The sequence below is a fragment of the Fundulus heteroclitus genome, chromosome 2 (genome assembly GCF_011125445.2).
Source record: "Fundulus heteroclitus isolate FHET01 chromosome 2, MU-UCD_Fhet_4.1, whole genome shotgun sequence".
Classification (NCBI taxonomy): domain Eukaryota; kingdom Metazoa; phylum Chordata; class Actinopteri; order Cyprinodontiformes; family Fundulidae; genus Fundulus; species Fundulus heteroclitus.
In genome coordinates this window covers 26,909,333-26,924,645 of record NC_046362.1, presented here as the reverse complement: position 1 = coordinate 26,924,645, position 15,313 = coordinate 26,909,333, and the positions used below count along the sequence as shown (strand labels likewise).

The 15,313-nt window shown below is 43.9% G+C and overlaps 1 protein-coding gene and 1 long non-coding RNA gene across 5 annotated transcripts in view; both read right to left on the bottom strand.

The window, feature by feature from the left end:
* Nucleotides 1-370: 370 nt before the first annotated feature.
* Nucleotides 371-15,313, bottom strand: part of mob2a (MOB kinase activator 2a) — a 97,257-nt gene continuing 82,314 nt past the window's right edge. For all 4 annotated transcript variants that reach the window (XM_036151760.1, XM_036151747.1, XM_036151755.1 and 1 more), the window contains exons 2-5: nucleotides 9,585-9,745; nucleotides 8,167-8,260; nucleotides 2,350-2,474; nucleotides 371-1,037 (exon numbers count right to left, since the gene is read on the bottom strand). In XM_036151760.1, the coding sequence (XP_036007653.1) occupies nucleotides 724-1,037; nucleotides 2,350-2,474; nucleotides 8,167-8,260; nucleotides 9,585-9,745 (694 nt within the window). In that variant the 3' untranslated portion in view covers nucleotides 371-723. The remainder of the gene's footprint in view (nucleotides 1,038-2,349; nucleotides 2,475-8,166; nucleotides 8,261-9,584; nucleotides 9,746-15,313) is intronic.
* On the bottom strand, nucleotides 4,104-5,648 carry LOC118567214. Its single transcript, XR_004933546.1, has 2 exons — nucleotides 4,636-5,648; nucleotides 4,104-4,166 (listed from the first exon to the last, which is right to left on the bottom strand). It is a non-coding gene; the product is annotated as an uncharacterized LOC118567214 (long non-coding RNA).

The following is a 15,313-nucleotide window of genomic DNA, read 5'->3' as shown; positions in this document are numbered from 1 at the left end:
CAGTGATTGGCTAGCGTTTTGCCCTATCAGGCGGTAACATGGCTGCCTCCTGGCCACTGCGGTGCCCCGGCCCCGCCCTCGCGGCTGAGGCAGGGGGAAGTAGAGCCTGCAGGTGAGCAGAGGCGCCTCTTCTCCACACACACAACACTGTCCACATCGCAGGTCGAAGCAAAGCAGAGCGCCCCCCCCCTCCCCCTCCCTCTCCCCCTCCTCTTCCCCACCCCAACCCTTCCCTGTACTGTATACTAGGTAGAGGATAGATGGAGGTGGATAGAAACACTGCATCCCGCTCCAACAACGACAAAATAAAATTGAGTAAAACTTTCAACAAAAACAAACAAAAAGAGGAAAATAAAAACCAAAAAAAAAATAAAATATACACATTTATTTTTTTTTGTTTTGTTCCTAGTTTAGATTGCAGAGAAGACGGGAGGGATTTGTCCCTGGGAGGAACGCTCACGCCAATTCCTGCTGGCGTGACAAACCCCTCCCTGCAACCCGCCCCCCCATAAACCCCCCCACTCTCCCCCCCCGGCCTTTTTCTTCCGGCTGGTCGGTTGGTGTCGTGGCGAAATATAAAGGTAGTGGAAGGTTTCATAAGTCCTGCTTGCACCGAGGAAGGGGGCCGGGCTGCTTTTTGTTGTTTTTTTTTTTCCTCCTTCTCTCTTATCTTCCATCGTCCCCCCCGGGGGTCGGCCATCTTGCCACCGCGCCCCCCCCTGCTCATCTCTCCGTCACGTGGTTTTGTGAAGAGGGGGAGGGAGCTGGCGCTGGGGTGGAAGGGGCCGGGGGCGGGGCCGGGACGGGACTGCAGAGGATTTCGGACAAGTCGTCCATGATACAGGTCTCCTTAGGGTCGATCAGGTTGAATTCCCTTACGAAAACGATGAAATGTGCGTACAGAGTGTTCAAGTGGCCGTGCAGCTCCAGAGCCACCGTCTCCTTAAAGTGCGCCCAGTAGAGGTGAGCCAGCACGTGGAACAGGTACCGGCAGATCTTCTTCACCAAGGACTCAAACGAGTTGGGGAACTCCTTGCCTGAACGGAGAAAACAGACAAGAGGGACTGGTTTATGAACAAGCATCACGAGGGCTGAGAATAAAAAAGGTGAAGGGTTACGTCGGCTGTCGTGTCATAGTGAAGCGTCTAAATCTGCTGCTGACACACCCTGTGACAAGACTAAACTCAGCTGGTCCTGGTGTCAGTTTTACTACAACTTTTAGTTCTTGTTGCAAGTCTTAAAACCAGAACCAAGGCAAGATCCCCTGAACCATTGATTTCTTCTGGATGTTGCTTTGTTCCAAATCACATTGGATCAGAGCAGGGGTGTCAAACATACGGCCCGCCGAACAATTTAGTCCGGCCCTGTTGCTAAATGCATTATCATTATAAAAAAAAAAAATTTTTTTTTTTTTTTTCCAGTGTCCTGTCTGGCAATGTGGCAATAAGATGCCACAAAGAGCTCATCAGATTTGACTTTCACAAGTGGACAAGATAAAAGGAAGAGAATGATAAAACAACTATTGAAAAAAACATGTACTTTGTTTAATTGAAAATATGCAGTTCCTATATTGTCCACGAGGGGCGCTGTGTTTTAATTAGCAGATTAAGCTTCAGGTGATGAAAAATTCAAATCATTTCATAATTTTTATCTGTTTGATGTATTTTGTAATGCAGGACAGTGTTTAAGTTCCAAAAAAATGTGAATAAATGTTTTTCAACATTGTATAAACAAGTAAATGTTTAACTGAGTAAAAGTATTGTTGAAATTGCACATACTTTTCTTAAAAACGCTGAGGTTATTCATAATATATTGTGTAAAAGTGAAAATAACTTAATATAAAAAAATCAACAAGTCCACATTTATTAGTTCTATTTAATCTTGCAATGAGTTTACTCATGTGGCCCTCTTGAGATCAGATTAAGCTGTATGCGGCCCCTCAACCAAAATGAGTTTGACACCCCTGGATCAGAGTTTCCTAAACTCTTTCATGTTAAACGTGATGCTAAATCTCCAGAGTTCCATTTTAGTGTACTTTCCAAGTACAACATTTACTACCAATTTATGGGAAACGTTTGCACAGATGTCAGGGTTTAACAAGGGAACCTGAGAAAGAAATAAAAAAAAAAAAAAATGAGGAGGAAAGAAGAACCGTGGATAAATGGAGGCGGCCGGACGGATAGAGAGGGACTGGAGGCAGTTGGTGGACTAGCAAATGGATGGATGGACGAACAGAAAGATGGGCTTGCGAGGATGGGCTTGCGAAGGGACGCATTACATGCCTAAACCTGCAGGGGGCGATAACGTATCGGTCCAAGCCACACAGGATGCAGAATGGGGTCCACTCACCATACTTTGTAGGAAAGATTTCCTCATCTGTGACCAGTTTCTGACAAAGACTCATGACGAAGTCGACGTACTGTGGAGCGGTGCACTTCGTCTTCTTCCCCCTCTCGTCATACCAGTAGTATATTCTGGAGATGAGGAAAGAAAAAAACAAAAAACAAACATGTAAACCATCGTTATCTGATATTTCATAATCAAATCTTCTCATGACAAAACGACGCAGAAAGATGTTTGTGGCAGCTGAGACAAAAACGTCTGAACTTCCTGGAGCAACAGAAAAAAAAAAACAACATCAGCAGCTGTTGAGACATCATTAACCTTTGAAACAATCACCTGCTCTGTGTCCGCAAACGCAAAAGGACTTCCTGAGTGAAACGGCACGCTGATAAAATCATCCATGGAGCTAAACAAACAAACTAGGGTTTGGTGGCTCCCAGCCCACCCCCCTCCCCCAACTCCACCCGATTCCCAGTTATGGACGGGCAACATTAAGCAAACTGGACGAACAGGTGACACACGGACAAAAAAGGACGTTAGCAGACCTGAGGTCAGTCAGAAGAAGAGAGACTTCGGCAAAGGAAAGAAGAGGAGCGATGGAAGAAAGGACGAGCTGACGGAGCTGGAAGCAGTGGGTTGACTGGCTGATAAGACGGGACAGATAAGAACCTGCGTGTGCGGGAGGTGGCGAGCCAGACATTACAAATCCTGAGTAAACCTGCAGCAGGAAGACCTGCTGACCGCAGCAACCATCACACTGGCACCGCCTTGCAGAAGTATTCACGCCCCAGAGCTCGTTCCCCCTTCTGTCGCGTTACAACCACAGACGCAGGATTTGGTGAGCTAGACCAACACAAAGTGGAGCCTTATTGCACAGTAGCAGGAAAAAAAATGAAACGAGGCTGCAACGCTTTTATTTACAAATAGGCAAATGAAAAGCAAGGCGTGCATTTTCTTTTAAATGCAGCCCCCTTTACTCCGACAGCCCTAAATAAATTCTGGCGCGACCAACACACCTCAGAAGTCGTCTTTATGGCGACATAAAGTAATACTCAGAGCACCATTTAATCCATCCCCTCGAAAATGTGGAGCGGCACAGCTGTAAACCCACCAAGACATGGTTGGTAGAGACGTTCTCCGGAAAGAAGCAGCTTCTACGACTTGTTGACTGAGGGATGAATTTATCCTTGCATCGCTTGTCGTCTACTCCACAACTAGGGCTATCACAAATATCCATACTCTTAGAAGTATCGATACTCAAACGCTGTATCCGGATACTAATTTAGAACGGTATCGATGCTAAATATTTTAGCATACGAGGCAAACGAAGAAGCAAAACCCAGAGATCTTGACAAGCCTGTGAGCAAACAGCGTTTTAAAGCGGTGAAAACAAAGTCAAGCAGCACAAACAAACATCCGACACCCTGGCCTTCATGGTGATTTCTGACAGGTTAGTAATTTAAAGTCCCCGTTCATGATTGTATTTAATACATTAAATGTATTCCTGATGTTGGCGTGACCGGTGCTGCGCATTAACGTTGTGTGATTAGCTGCGGCTAGCATGCTACTAGGCAGGTGTACTATTTGGGTTGTTTTTTTTAGCATTTATTTATGCTTACGAGATTCTAACTAGCATCTGTGATTCTGTGGAGAAAGCATGTTCCATGTTGAGATTGAAAACGGTGAGTTTTTCCATGTTAATAAGATATTTTTCAGGAGTTTGTCTTTTTTTTTTATCTCCGCAGTATTAAAAAATGGACTCAAGTATTGAATATTTTCCTGGGTATCGATATAGAGTTTGAAATCTTAGTACTGTGACAACCCTATCCACTAGGGCTGGGTATCATCTAGGATGAGCCGATACGATACGATTCTCGATACATAGCTCAGCTTGCTTTGATTCCAATATCGATATTTATTACTTTGAATTAATGCTCAGTGATTCAATCACCAAAATCAGCCAAATATTATGTTTATGTTCTATTTATTGATCACAGACATATTAACAGGAAAATAAAGTGCATTTGCTTCAATGCATTTAACGTGTCACAGAAACCAAAAATGTGCCCAAACATCTGATTTTAGGGACAAAGGAGCTTCTAAAATCCTGTCGGCCGTTCCACAAATTCGTCTCACTTGCTCTCCTTCGCTGTGAACTGTAATGGTTGCGCTATAATAACGCCCCCTAGAGGTTGGGAGGTATATCGATATTGAAAGCCAGAAAATCGATATTAAATCGTTTTTAAAAATATCGATATTAATCTTTATATCGATTTTTATGCACAGCCCTACTATCCACAACCATACTCTACTCTGTCAGCCCATAAAGTCTTGGTCAGGTTTGCGGTTGTAATGTCACAAAATTAGAGAAAGTCCAAGAGTCAAGAAAACTTTTACAAAGCACTATATTTACAGACTCGGACGCCAACAGTGTGAACTGCAAACAGCTTTAATGCAAACATGACGGCAAACAGCGCCCAACCAAACTGCAAACAGGGTTTAATCATATTTCAGGAACAGTTAAATGTTATTACCTTCAAACGGCTTTACAGGGATACAGCTATTTTTAAAAAAAAAAAAGGATTTCATCAATGTTTGCGGAATCCAAAATGGCACCAGCTAAGTGAGACCAACAATGCACACACAGGGTACTTTATCCACCCAGCCGTGCAAAACGGGCCCAAAAGAGCTGCTAAATGCTTCCACTCCCTCAAAGATCATGGAAACATTTTTCTTCCAAAAATAGTGCCGAGCTCTGCCTGTGGGCAGGGGCACTGACGCTGCTGCGACTGTGGCTCAGTGCTCCACCACAGAAAGCAAGGGGTGGGGTGGGGGGAGTGGGGGGGGGGGGGGTGTGCCGGGTTCTGCCAGGAAGGGTGGGGCGCTGCACAACAGGCAGTAGAGAAAGGTATAGTCATAAAAATAAGCCTGGAGTTGCAAAATGGCTAATTAGATCCAGAGGGGAGCTATACGACAAAGTTTATCCAACTTTGTTGTTGGTTAACTTCTTGATTAACTCAGTTACACCCCCCCCCCCAATAGATCGACAATCATAGCAAATAAAAACAAGAATAAACGAGAATCTGCAAACTCCTGCTCTCACTCCTGCAGGAAAAGCACGTGCGCTGGCATCTTTCCTCTCAGGGTGTCGGCTAATTGGAGGAGCTTCAGGTGACAGCAGTGGAAAAATCCACTGTTGACTAGGAGGACAACTCGTTAAGCTCCTTTTCCACAGAAAAGCCACCAGGTTGTCATCAGTCAACCCTCGCGATGGGTTTGTCAGCTTCTCGTTTGCCACAGGAGCACGCGAGGGGGGAGCTTTTGGAGATTGCCTAATTTGTTTCATGCACTTGTAGGTAGCAGGTAATGTGTCAGCAGCAAGTCAGGAGAGCTTTACAATGTGCGGCCGATCAGGTTTTACCAGCGTTTAGCCCACGCAGAAGGCTTCTCTTACAGAAGGATGACAGAACCACACCCTGACAGGACGGACGGGTTCGATAAATGCTTACAGTTAGTTACCTCCTTTTATGCCATAAACATTCGTGCGTGTTTCGCTTACAGTCAGAGTCAGACAGTAGTCGAACACTTCTGGGAACAAACTCCTTCTTTAGCTCAGACATGTGATCCAGAACTTGGCTTTTTAATCGCACGTAGAGTTAAATAAGTGACAGTTTGATTAGAGCATTAAGGAAGTCTGTCTGTGCGGCTTGATGATATCAGCAGACCGCACATGGCAGCGAGGAAAAACTGCAATTTCCTGAAATCTGCAGGAAATGATGCAGGTGAGTGAACGGCACAATGATCTCATCGTTTGGCAGATTATAGGCGCTCCTAACATAGATCTGTAACAGATCTGCCAAAGGAAACAAATCAGGAAACAGCACAAAAGGGATAAAGGGTTTGTCGGGTACTTGTACACAGAGACGAACACATTTATCGCCGCCTCTAGTGCAGATGTGTAAACCGAAAAAACATTTACACACCTAACCCAATCTATATTTAGATTACATTTATTCAGAGGAGAGAAAAAAAATCACTTTATAAAACCATTATTTTTTAAATCCTAGGTGGCATAATTATTGATTAAACTTTTCCATTAAGGCGAGGTTCTTGCCAGCGCATTTCAGCGTAACGGCCCATTACGCTGAAAGTTTTCGAAATCAGGCAGAAATTAGACCGTTAAGCTGCTATGTGTGAAGCTAAGAGTATGACGCGGATGTTTGAGAGAAACATACAAAGGTGAGTAAAGCTCTTGAACGTACATCAGGAAAGTTGTAAACCTCCCAGACAACATAAGCTAGCTAAAAAGCTAGCTAGCTGTTATCAGTTTGACGGACCGCCTGGTGACGGGGTTCTGTCTGGGCTTCCCCCGATCTTTATTCACAACATCCAGTTGTTACAAAGAGCTCAAAAGCCACTTCAACAAGGTTCTCTGGGGCCTTTTGAAGACGACTAGACCCGCAGCATCACAGATGGTGCATCCAGTCATTCCTTGTTTTGTGCCAAACACACTGGGAGCCTCAATGTTACGTTTATCTGAGCAAAGCAGACATCTTACATTAAAGTCTCAGTAGACACTTCTGCTTGTAACTGTAGCAGGGGAGGGCTTTTATCGTGTCGTTTTATCGGTATCGTGAAAAATTTCTTATAAGAATTTGGTTTCATCACAATAATAGATTCTAATTAATGTCTAAAAAAAACAAAAAACAAACTTCCAGTATTGTTACTTTTACTTGTTTCTCCACTTTTGGTTTCTTTTCAATAAGTTCAAGATTCAGATTTTGTTTCAGTAGGTCACATGTTATATCATTAAATGTTTTTTTTTTAAAAGGACACACTGCAAAAACAGAAACTAGAAATAAGTAAAATATTCTTTAAAACGAGTATGTTTGTCCTTGATTTGAGCAGGTAAATAAGATGATTTGCCAATGGAATAAGATTTTTGCACTTAGAATAGGAACAACTCATCTCCATCATCTTATTTCAAATGCAGGATGTCTAAATATCTTATTCTAGGGGTCAAAATACTCATTCCATTGGCAGATAATATTATTTACATGCTAAAATGAAGGATAAATACACTAACTTTAAGAACACTTTACTTATTTTTAGATCTGTTTTTGCAGTGCAGAATTTGTGTTTATGGGGCTATAATTGGTGTGACATGCAGTCACAGCGGTACAGTGACCTAAAAAAGTCTGTGGGAAGCTGTAAATGTTTTTTTTTAAATCATCACTTTTATCGTTATCACAATAGTACCAAAGTATCTCGTGATAATACTTAAAATCCGTATCGCCCGCCTCTAAATGGTGGCTTTTCTGGCCAGGGCCAAAGAGAAATGAGCTACTGTCACATTATATTCCTACCACAGGGAACCAGTAAGTCATTGATTACTACAAGTCAGAAGTTTCTAGAACCTCTGGTTCATAAAAAAAACTACAATTAAAAGAATACTTTATTGAAAAAGGAAGTGTCAGGGGTAACAATAAGTTTCACCAGTAATTTTATTTGCACCAGGTGTACCACTAAAAGTGGGCAGCGCTGTTTGTGTTAACGACGTTAGGAAATCTGGAGCTAAAAGGCTACAACAGCAGCGGATGTGGACCTATTATGTTGACAGGAACGTAACCACAGTAAATTAACGGCTCACATCCGGCACATTTCAGCATGGATGTAAGTCAGGGACCAATACGAGCGACATAATTGGTGCCGACATTTAAGATTCACGAGTTAACCAGATCAGGACTACATCTGTGAGAAATTCCCAAGCAACGTTGCTGCCGTTGGCTTAAAATACACCTCAACATGCCGCGGACAACTTACGTGCTACAAGCCGTCATGGCCTGACAGGTTTCCCCAGTGCAGAACTCTGAAATGGTGCTGTACTGCAGGTTGATAAGATTGAAGAACGTGGTCGCTGTGAAACAAGATAAGAAGACACAGAGGTTAAAACACGGTAAGCATCTCATGACATCTGCTGCAGAGGACTAGACCAGGTAGGTCAAATATTATCAAGTCACTGTTATCAAGAGCGGCTGAAGGGTGTCGCCACTTAAAACCGAAAGAGATTCTCCCCCCCCCACACGGTGATAAACATCTTGATTACGCACTGCATTGCCAAACAGTGACACGGGCCAAAGCTGAGGCTGCGCAGCTTCACAAATGCTCGGAAATATTTGTTTCACGGGTTAGATGTGTGCAACCTTGTAGTTTTTCCTGGTCGGGTGACATTCCATCTGAAATTAGGCTGTTTACTTAAAGCTTACAACTTCAGTGGAAATTACCCAAAGGAGCGTTGTCCTAGTGGACAAGATCATGATCGAGGAAATGTCAAACAGCACAAAAACACCCCAAACCAGTTTTTTTTTTTTTTGCATTTAATATAAAGTATCCGGGTGGCAAAGTCTTCTCATTCTCCCACACTTATGATTATTATTCATGTTTTTTGTATATTATATATGGAGTGGGCTTATTTTGCACCATTTACTTTATCAAATCTGCAGTTTGGCACAAGATTTTTACCACGCATTGATATTACATCATAAAAATAGCCTCAATGATTTTAAAAAAAATGGTTAGAATTTGCCACTTTTTTTAACAGGTTGACGATATTTAGTCATGTTTATAAAACTACGTTAAAATAACATGTTAGAAATATTTACTTTAAAAAATAAATCACACAAAACTACATAAAACCCAGAACGTCAGTCAGTGACAAATGCTGTAATCATGCACTGTAACATTGAAATATCGGAAATGTCTTATCACTTTTATTGAATAAATTTATATTGCATTTTATATTCATATTGAATAATTGTCCACCCCTACAACAGAGTAAAGAAGATCAACAAAAAACAACACCGGGGATCTCAATTTGCCAAGAAAGATTACATTTTTAACATCAAAATTAAAGCTTTTGCTAAAGACTGAGAGTGTGTTTAGCTGAACCCGTTTGTGGCGATGGAGCCATTTCACTGCCAGGTCTGGATCGTGTTAGAGGCTTCGATTTGGAGCGTCTTATCTCCAGATGATAAGTGCGTGCATATTTTAAGAAAACCATCCCAAAAACCTCAGAGGGGAAAACTGTACAAGTTGAAGCAAACACTGAGCTTCTAGGTGCAGTTCGTCCAAACGTCATAATAACCCCAACCTCTGTTTAATTGCGTTTGGTGGCTCGGTAATTACATTAGTGGCTTCCATTTGTGTTATATAACTGAAGTCAACACACAATGGTCACTTACTGTTGCTCGCGAGCCATTCGTTGAGGTCTATCTCTCTGGGCAGCACCACCAGCTCCTTCAGGTCGAAGTCCACCACTCGGGTTTTCGTGAACTCCGGCTCCACGTACTGCTTCTTCTCTTCTGCCGGCGGCTTCTTCCCATTCGGCTTCGTCTTCGACTTCCTGCGACACAAGAGGGGAAAAGACGACAGGCTTAAAAGCTGAAAATGTGTTTTTTTTAAATTGTTTTTATTGGGGCATTCAAATTAAAAAGCAAAAGTGATGCGTTTGGAGCTGCTGAGACGTAAGCCTGACTTCAGCTGAGCAGAAAGAACCCCAGTAATTTACGGCGAACTTTGCGAAGAATCCTGATCTATACAGATCTAGAAAGCACGGCGGACTGAATCCATGAACTATTTCAAGCAAGGCAAACGTTGCGCAACCCAGACTTTGACAGTGACTTCTGCGGAGACCACACAAAGGCCCCTCAGTTGGCCGGGCCCGATCTTTACTGCCGATCTCTGACCTTACGTCGGGTCGTATGGCTTCCACGCAGACGCCTTGTCCACGCCGCGTTGTGCTTCCACTGCTACTTTTAGCACAGGGATGTCATATCACACCCTTCCTTCGCTTCCAGAGCCGTAACCTCTCCTCCCTCGGCCTCCCGCTCTCCGGCTGTATCGGGGAGCTGCAGGTCGCCCTGCGGGGGCAAAGGGCGAAAACCTCGGCACACGCTGCAGACCGCACTGACGGCTGAGATCCTGCCTGATAGGTAGTCTGTTCAAACGCTTCCTGTCTGATTAACCCCTCTGTTCCTGCTCACTGTGCTCCCCCCCTGACGTCTCCATCCTGCTCATGATTGGCTCCGGTCCACTGTTGTCTGGGTGCGTACGAGGACAAGGGAGGCCGTGTTTACCCCCTGAATGCATCATGCTTCTGCTGACCCTCACCTCCAGCGTCCCTGCAGGCATCTTCTACACCATAGGTGTCAAACTTAAGGCCCGTGGGCCGAATCTGGCCCGTCAAGGTAAATAATCTGGCCCTCAAGAGCCAAAAAAAAAAAGGCATCATGTCATAAAGTAGAGGCATATATCCTTTTAAAGTGTATAAAGTGGCTAAATCTGTGCCTCCTGTAAGTGTAACTCACCCCAATATCAACTTTTTTTTGCAGGTAAACTGTATAAACTGGGCCTAAGGTTGCTACTTTTATGTTACTGTGCATTTTTTATACTTCTATGTGAACTGGAATGAAATTATGAAATGTAAAGTATCGTCTATACACGTGCAACCGGTCCTTTTAATGACTTCATGACGCCAAAGTGGCCCCATATAGAAATGAGTTTGACATCCCTGTTCTACACCCTCCGCTTAAAACATGGCAATGGGTCCCCGACTTTTGTTTCTTTTTCCGTCAGGCATTACAGAAAAAGTACATTTGTAGCACCCCAGTCAATAGAGACGGTTTTAGAGGGAAGAAATGCAGGAGAATTTGACATCGCTCCAGCAGATAACCATGGGAACAGCTAAACACTTTCAAAACATGACAGGACTGAGAGGCACGAGGCTTTCTGGCGTCGAAAAAAAATAAAACAATAAAAGCCCTCTGCAGTTTAATTCCCTTCTCGGGAAGTGCTGCCTTGCCTTTTCCACCTCGGCAGACGAGGGGCAGGGCATGTCGACACGGAGCCTGCAGCCCTTCTTACCTCTTAAACGTTTCAGATCTCATTTTCTGTGCGTTTTGCAGTTGTCGAATTCATCAGGCCTGCCGGCGGCAAGTTTGCCTTCAGCGTTCCCGTGAAACCCTTAATGACTGAAAGACACCGACCTGCTCAGCCGCAGGTTCTCGTTTAACGTCTTCAAAGCCGTCGGCTTTTCTAATAACGCGGCATCCGAGCTTGTCGAGGCTTCATCTGAAATCCAAGTAGGCTGATGGCAATATTGGTGGCTAATAATTACTTATTCCCTGTAAATCATTTCTCCAACATCTAATCCTGGCCTCAGGGATTTTTTTTAACCTTTAAAATCAAAACCCTTTGGATCGAAAGTTTAGGTCCATTTCCTTGCATCTGTTCGAATGCACTTTTAACCGTCTTTCATTTCTTCTTGTCCACCTGATCCAACAACCAAAAACCTTCTACCTGCTCATGAGGTTTCAACGCTGTGAGCGACATGTCGGGTCATGTGGAAGGGTTTTCCCCACAGAAAGAGCTTTAGCTGCAGGTAGCGGCAGTTCTCGTAACTCTCTAAAAGGTTTTTTGCAAAGCGTCTCGGAAAAACTGACCGAATCGTGTGAAAGGACGCTTTTAAAAACAGTATTTCACAGCTATTTCCTGCCCTCCTCACTCACCCTCTGCAGTTTCATAACTTTCCCAGGACAAAAAAAAAAGAAAAAGAAAAAAAAACTCCTCCATTTCTGGCGTCTGCGCTGACGTAACGGATGAAATTCCTAAATCAGTTTATTTTCAGGTCCAGGAAGCTTCCTCTATACCGGCACTTATCTGGGCAGGCGTTACGCCGCGGTTTGGAAGTTTCGGGTAAAAAACTTTTACCATAAAAAGGCATCAGACGCCTCTTCCCCCCCCCTCTCACCAGATCTGGGCAGAGCAGAAGGCCAGAACTTAGGGGGAAAGTGAGGTCAGGCGCATGTTTTTGGACTGGAGGGAGCCGCAGCCCATCTGGCACCGGCAGCAGGAGTGAAACCGTGGCGATCTGCAAAAGCTCATCGAACCGCCTGCTTGGCAGGAAGGTAGGAGAGCCGTAGTGGCGTCTCTTTGTAGGGAAGAATCAATTGGCCAGATTTTCCCAAGATCAGCTCTGATCAGTGACAGGAAAGTCACATACCCACCCCCCCCCCCTTAATTTAATTGCTTAAAAACTAATAAATTCCATCATTTTCAGTCTATAAACTGACATTATGTTCCAAACAGCATGTTCTTCAGCTGATGGCTCAAAACTGTAAAATGAGGCCCAAGACCTCAAAGAAAAGTGCCAGAAAGCGCCTGATTGGATCAACTCTAGAAATAGGCATTTATTGTTGGGTGATACGGAGGTCAGAGCGACCGACTGGACAGCTGCTTGACTCTGAATGTTTTCCCCTCTCACTCAAATCAAAACCGTCCCATTTACTACCTTTCCTCCCCCCCCCCACACACCTGTGGCGTCCACAGAGAGGCCATGTTGACTGCAGCCCCCTTTCACTTTTCATGGTCCAGCTGGTCCCAACAGCTGCGTCTCCAGCCGCCCCCCCTCCTCAAACCTGATCCCCCCCCCCGACATAATCTACAAGAAGCGAGTTCTGTGTGGTTTGAGAAGCGCTGTTTGTTCAAGCGCGTGCGTGTCCGGCGAGGCCTGTTCAAACATACATCTGCTTTGGCCTCGGGCTGCGGCAAATATTTGCTCCCCTGTGCGAGCTGACCAAGTGGCAAACGAGGACCGGCCGGGGGTACGGTTGGGTTAAAAACGAGGAGGAGCAGCCCTCTCAGCACAATCTGGGTCCAATTTATCCTGGAATCGCTGGGGGAGCACATTTCAGGGCCACGCATTAGAATGAGCTTATAAGTGCTTTTATCAGAGTGCAGCGATTTGCTCCTAAATAGCTGCGTCTTCCCTGCACTCCTGCGCAGAGATTAGCGCTTTAGGTCGGAAAAGTTCAGACAAGGCTCGTCGCTTTTTACTTCTTTTTTTTTCTTCTTCTATGGAAACTCTTGTAACTAAACTGACACCTGTTTAATAACCTCCATGTAATGACTTTCCCCCTGAAGCTCGGGGCTCCTGCCAAGCCAGATATTGCTCAACTGTTGCCTAAATTGGCTCCGTGGGTGGAAGGGGCGTATAAACACTGACATATGGATGCAGTCGATGTAGTCCGAAGGAAGTAACGCGGACATAAAGTTCTGTCGTGAACAATACTGTAGAAAAGGTTGAATTTTTTTCTAGATATTTCATGAATTAATTAAGCAAAGGAAGCCCTGCTCCAAAATAAAAGGCAGTCGTGCTTAAAGGGCTAATGCAACAAAGTTTGGGATGCTGTATTAAAATGAAAAGAATAAATTAATCTAATCAAGTCATGTCTGTAGAAAAGGAGTAGATGCTGAGTTATGAAGGTTTACCCCCCCCACCACCCAAAAATAAATATGGTTTTTATGATATGGGCAGGGGTCCAATGACTTACAGCTAGAGATCTTCTGCCTGGGATAACTCCAGCGACTGTTGGCTGTAAAGATGTGTTCGATTATTATTTAAAAGAAGAAAAGAAGGAGTGACTGTATGACCCAGATTGTAAAAAAAAGAGCTGTCTCAGGAACTTTACTGGTCTATTTTGAGGTCCAAACAAAAAAGCTCTTTTCCCCCCCAGAAAACCACAAACTCAGGAAACGCAGGCAGTCTGAGCAGACCAGAGCGAAACCACAGCAGCCGTCAGAGGCTAAGAAACATTTTAAAAAAAGACTCAAGTTTGGACAACATACATATTCAGCCTCGTATTGCTCAACTCTGTGAGGCAACGTAGCAGTCAGAGTGCTTACTCAAGATTTTGCCAAGTTTTACCCAACTACAGACAATCAAATGAGCTTTATTTGGTTAAAAACCCTAAAGAACAACGGGCCTAGCAAACAAAGTACGCGTTTTAACCGCAAACCTTAGCCAGCCTGGTTCTGACGATCCTACCTTCCCCTTGCCATCCTGTCCTAAACCCCATTCACAGGCTCTAAGGGCCAACAGTGTGCGCTGGGACCCCCCTGCCAGCACCATAATGAAGCCTCATCAACATCACAACACACATGTATGTGAAGATGGGGGATCTCCGACCCAGTAAGACAAAGCCATTGCTTAAGGACTCTGTAAATGCAATTCTACAGCAAGAAGAAAAGCTTAAAGGATGTTTTTTTGATAAAACAGGGGGGGCGGGGGGAGGTTAAAACGAAACAGATTTCTCTGCCAGGTTAACTGTAAAAAATAAAAAAATAAGAGAATAAGCATAAATGAAGAGTTGCATTTTTTTTTTTTTTTTTGGAGGCACTAGATTTTGAGGGTAAATGTTTGCCTTCAAATTTATCTCTTAATCTTTACTGGTCTTGACCCCATAAGTGCCTCCAGACGAAAGGTGTTCAATAATTAACCGTAGAAGGAAACACATTAAAAGAGAAGCCATCAGCAGGGCTACAACACCTCCCACCCTTCTCTCTCATAAAACGCCCAACTTTTATCTTTGCTATCTTTGGCAAAGTCACTTTTGATTTCGTTTTTCCCTCTTAGGAATCATGTCAACCCCTTCACTCTGTTGTATTTCCTCAGACACTAGATGATTTTTTTTTTTTTTTTTTTTTAAATAACAAGCTTCGACTTCCTGGTAGGATAGGCGCAGCAAGACTTGTCTCTGCCTGTCGCTGATCTTGCAACAGACGGGAACGCACAGAATAACACTTTCAGTTCAGCCTGACTCATTCTGCTGTTAGGAATCCCAAAAGATGATTGAGAGCCTCCTCGCCATCAACGTTCACGCTACTATTGTGCTGCAAAACGATTTGCCTTCAGGCATTTGCCCCTTAGGGTGCTGCTGGAAAAAAAAAAACACACCTCTCATTTGACTTGAAAGGTAAGAGGAAACTTCATTAACAGGAGTGTCTGTCCCCTAAAGGGACAAAGTCACGAGGATTAAAATAGGAATACACAAATGGAAAAAAACAAGACAAGAAAAAAAAAAAACCTGATGTTGGTGAAATCGGTAGGAGATCGGAATTGGAAGAATTTCCC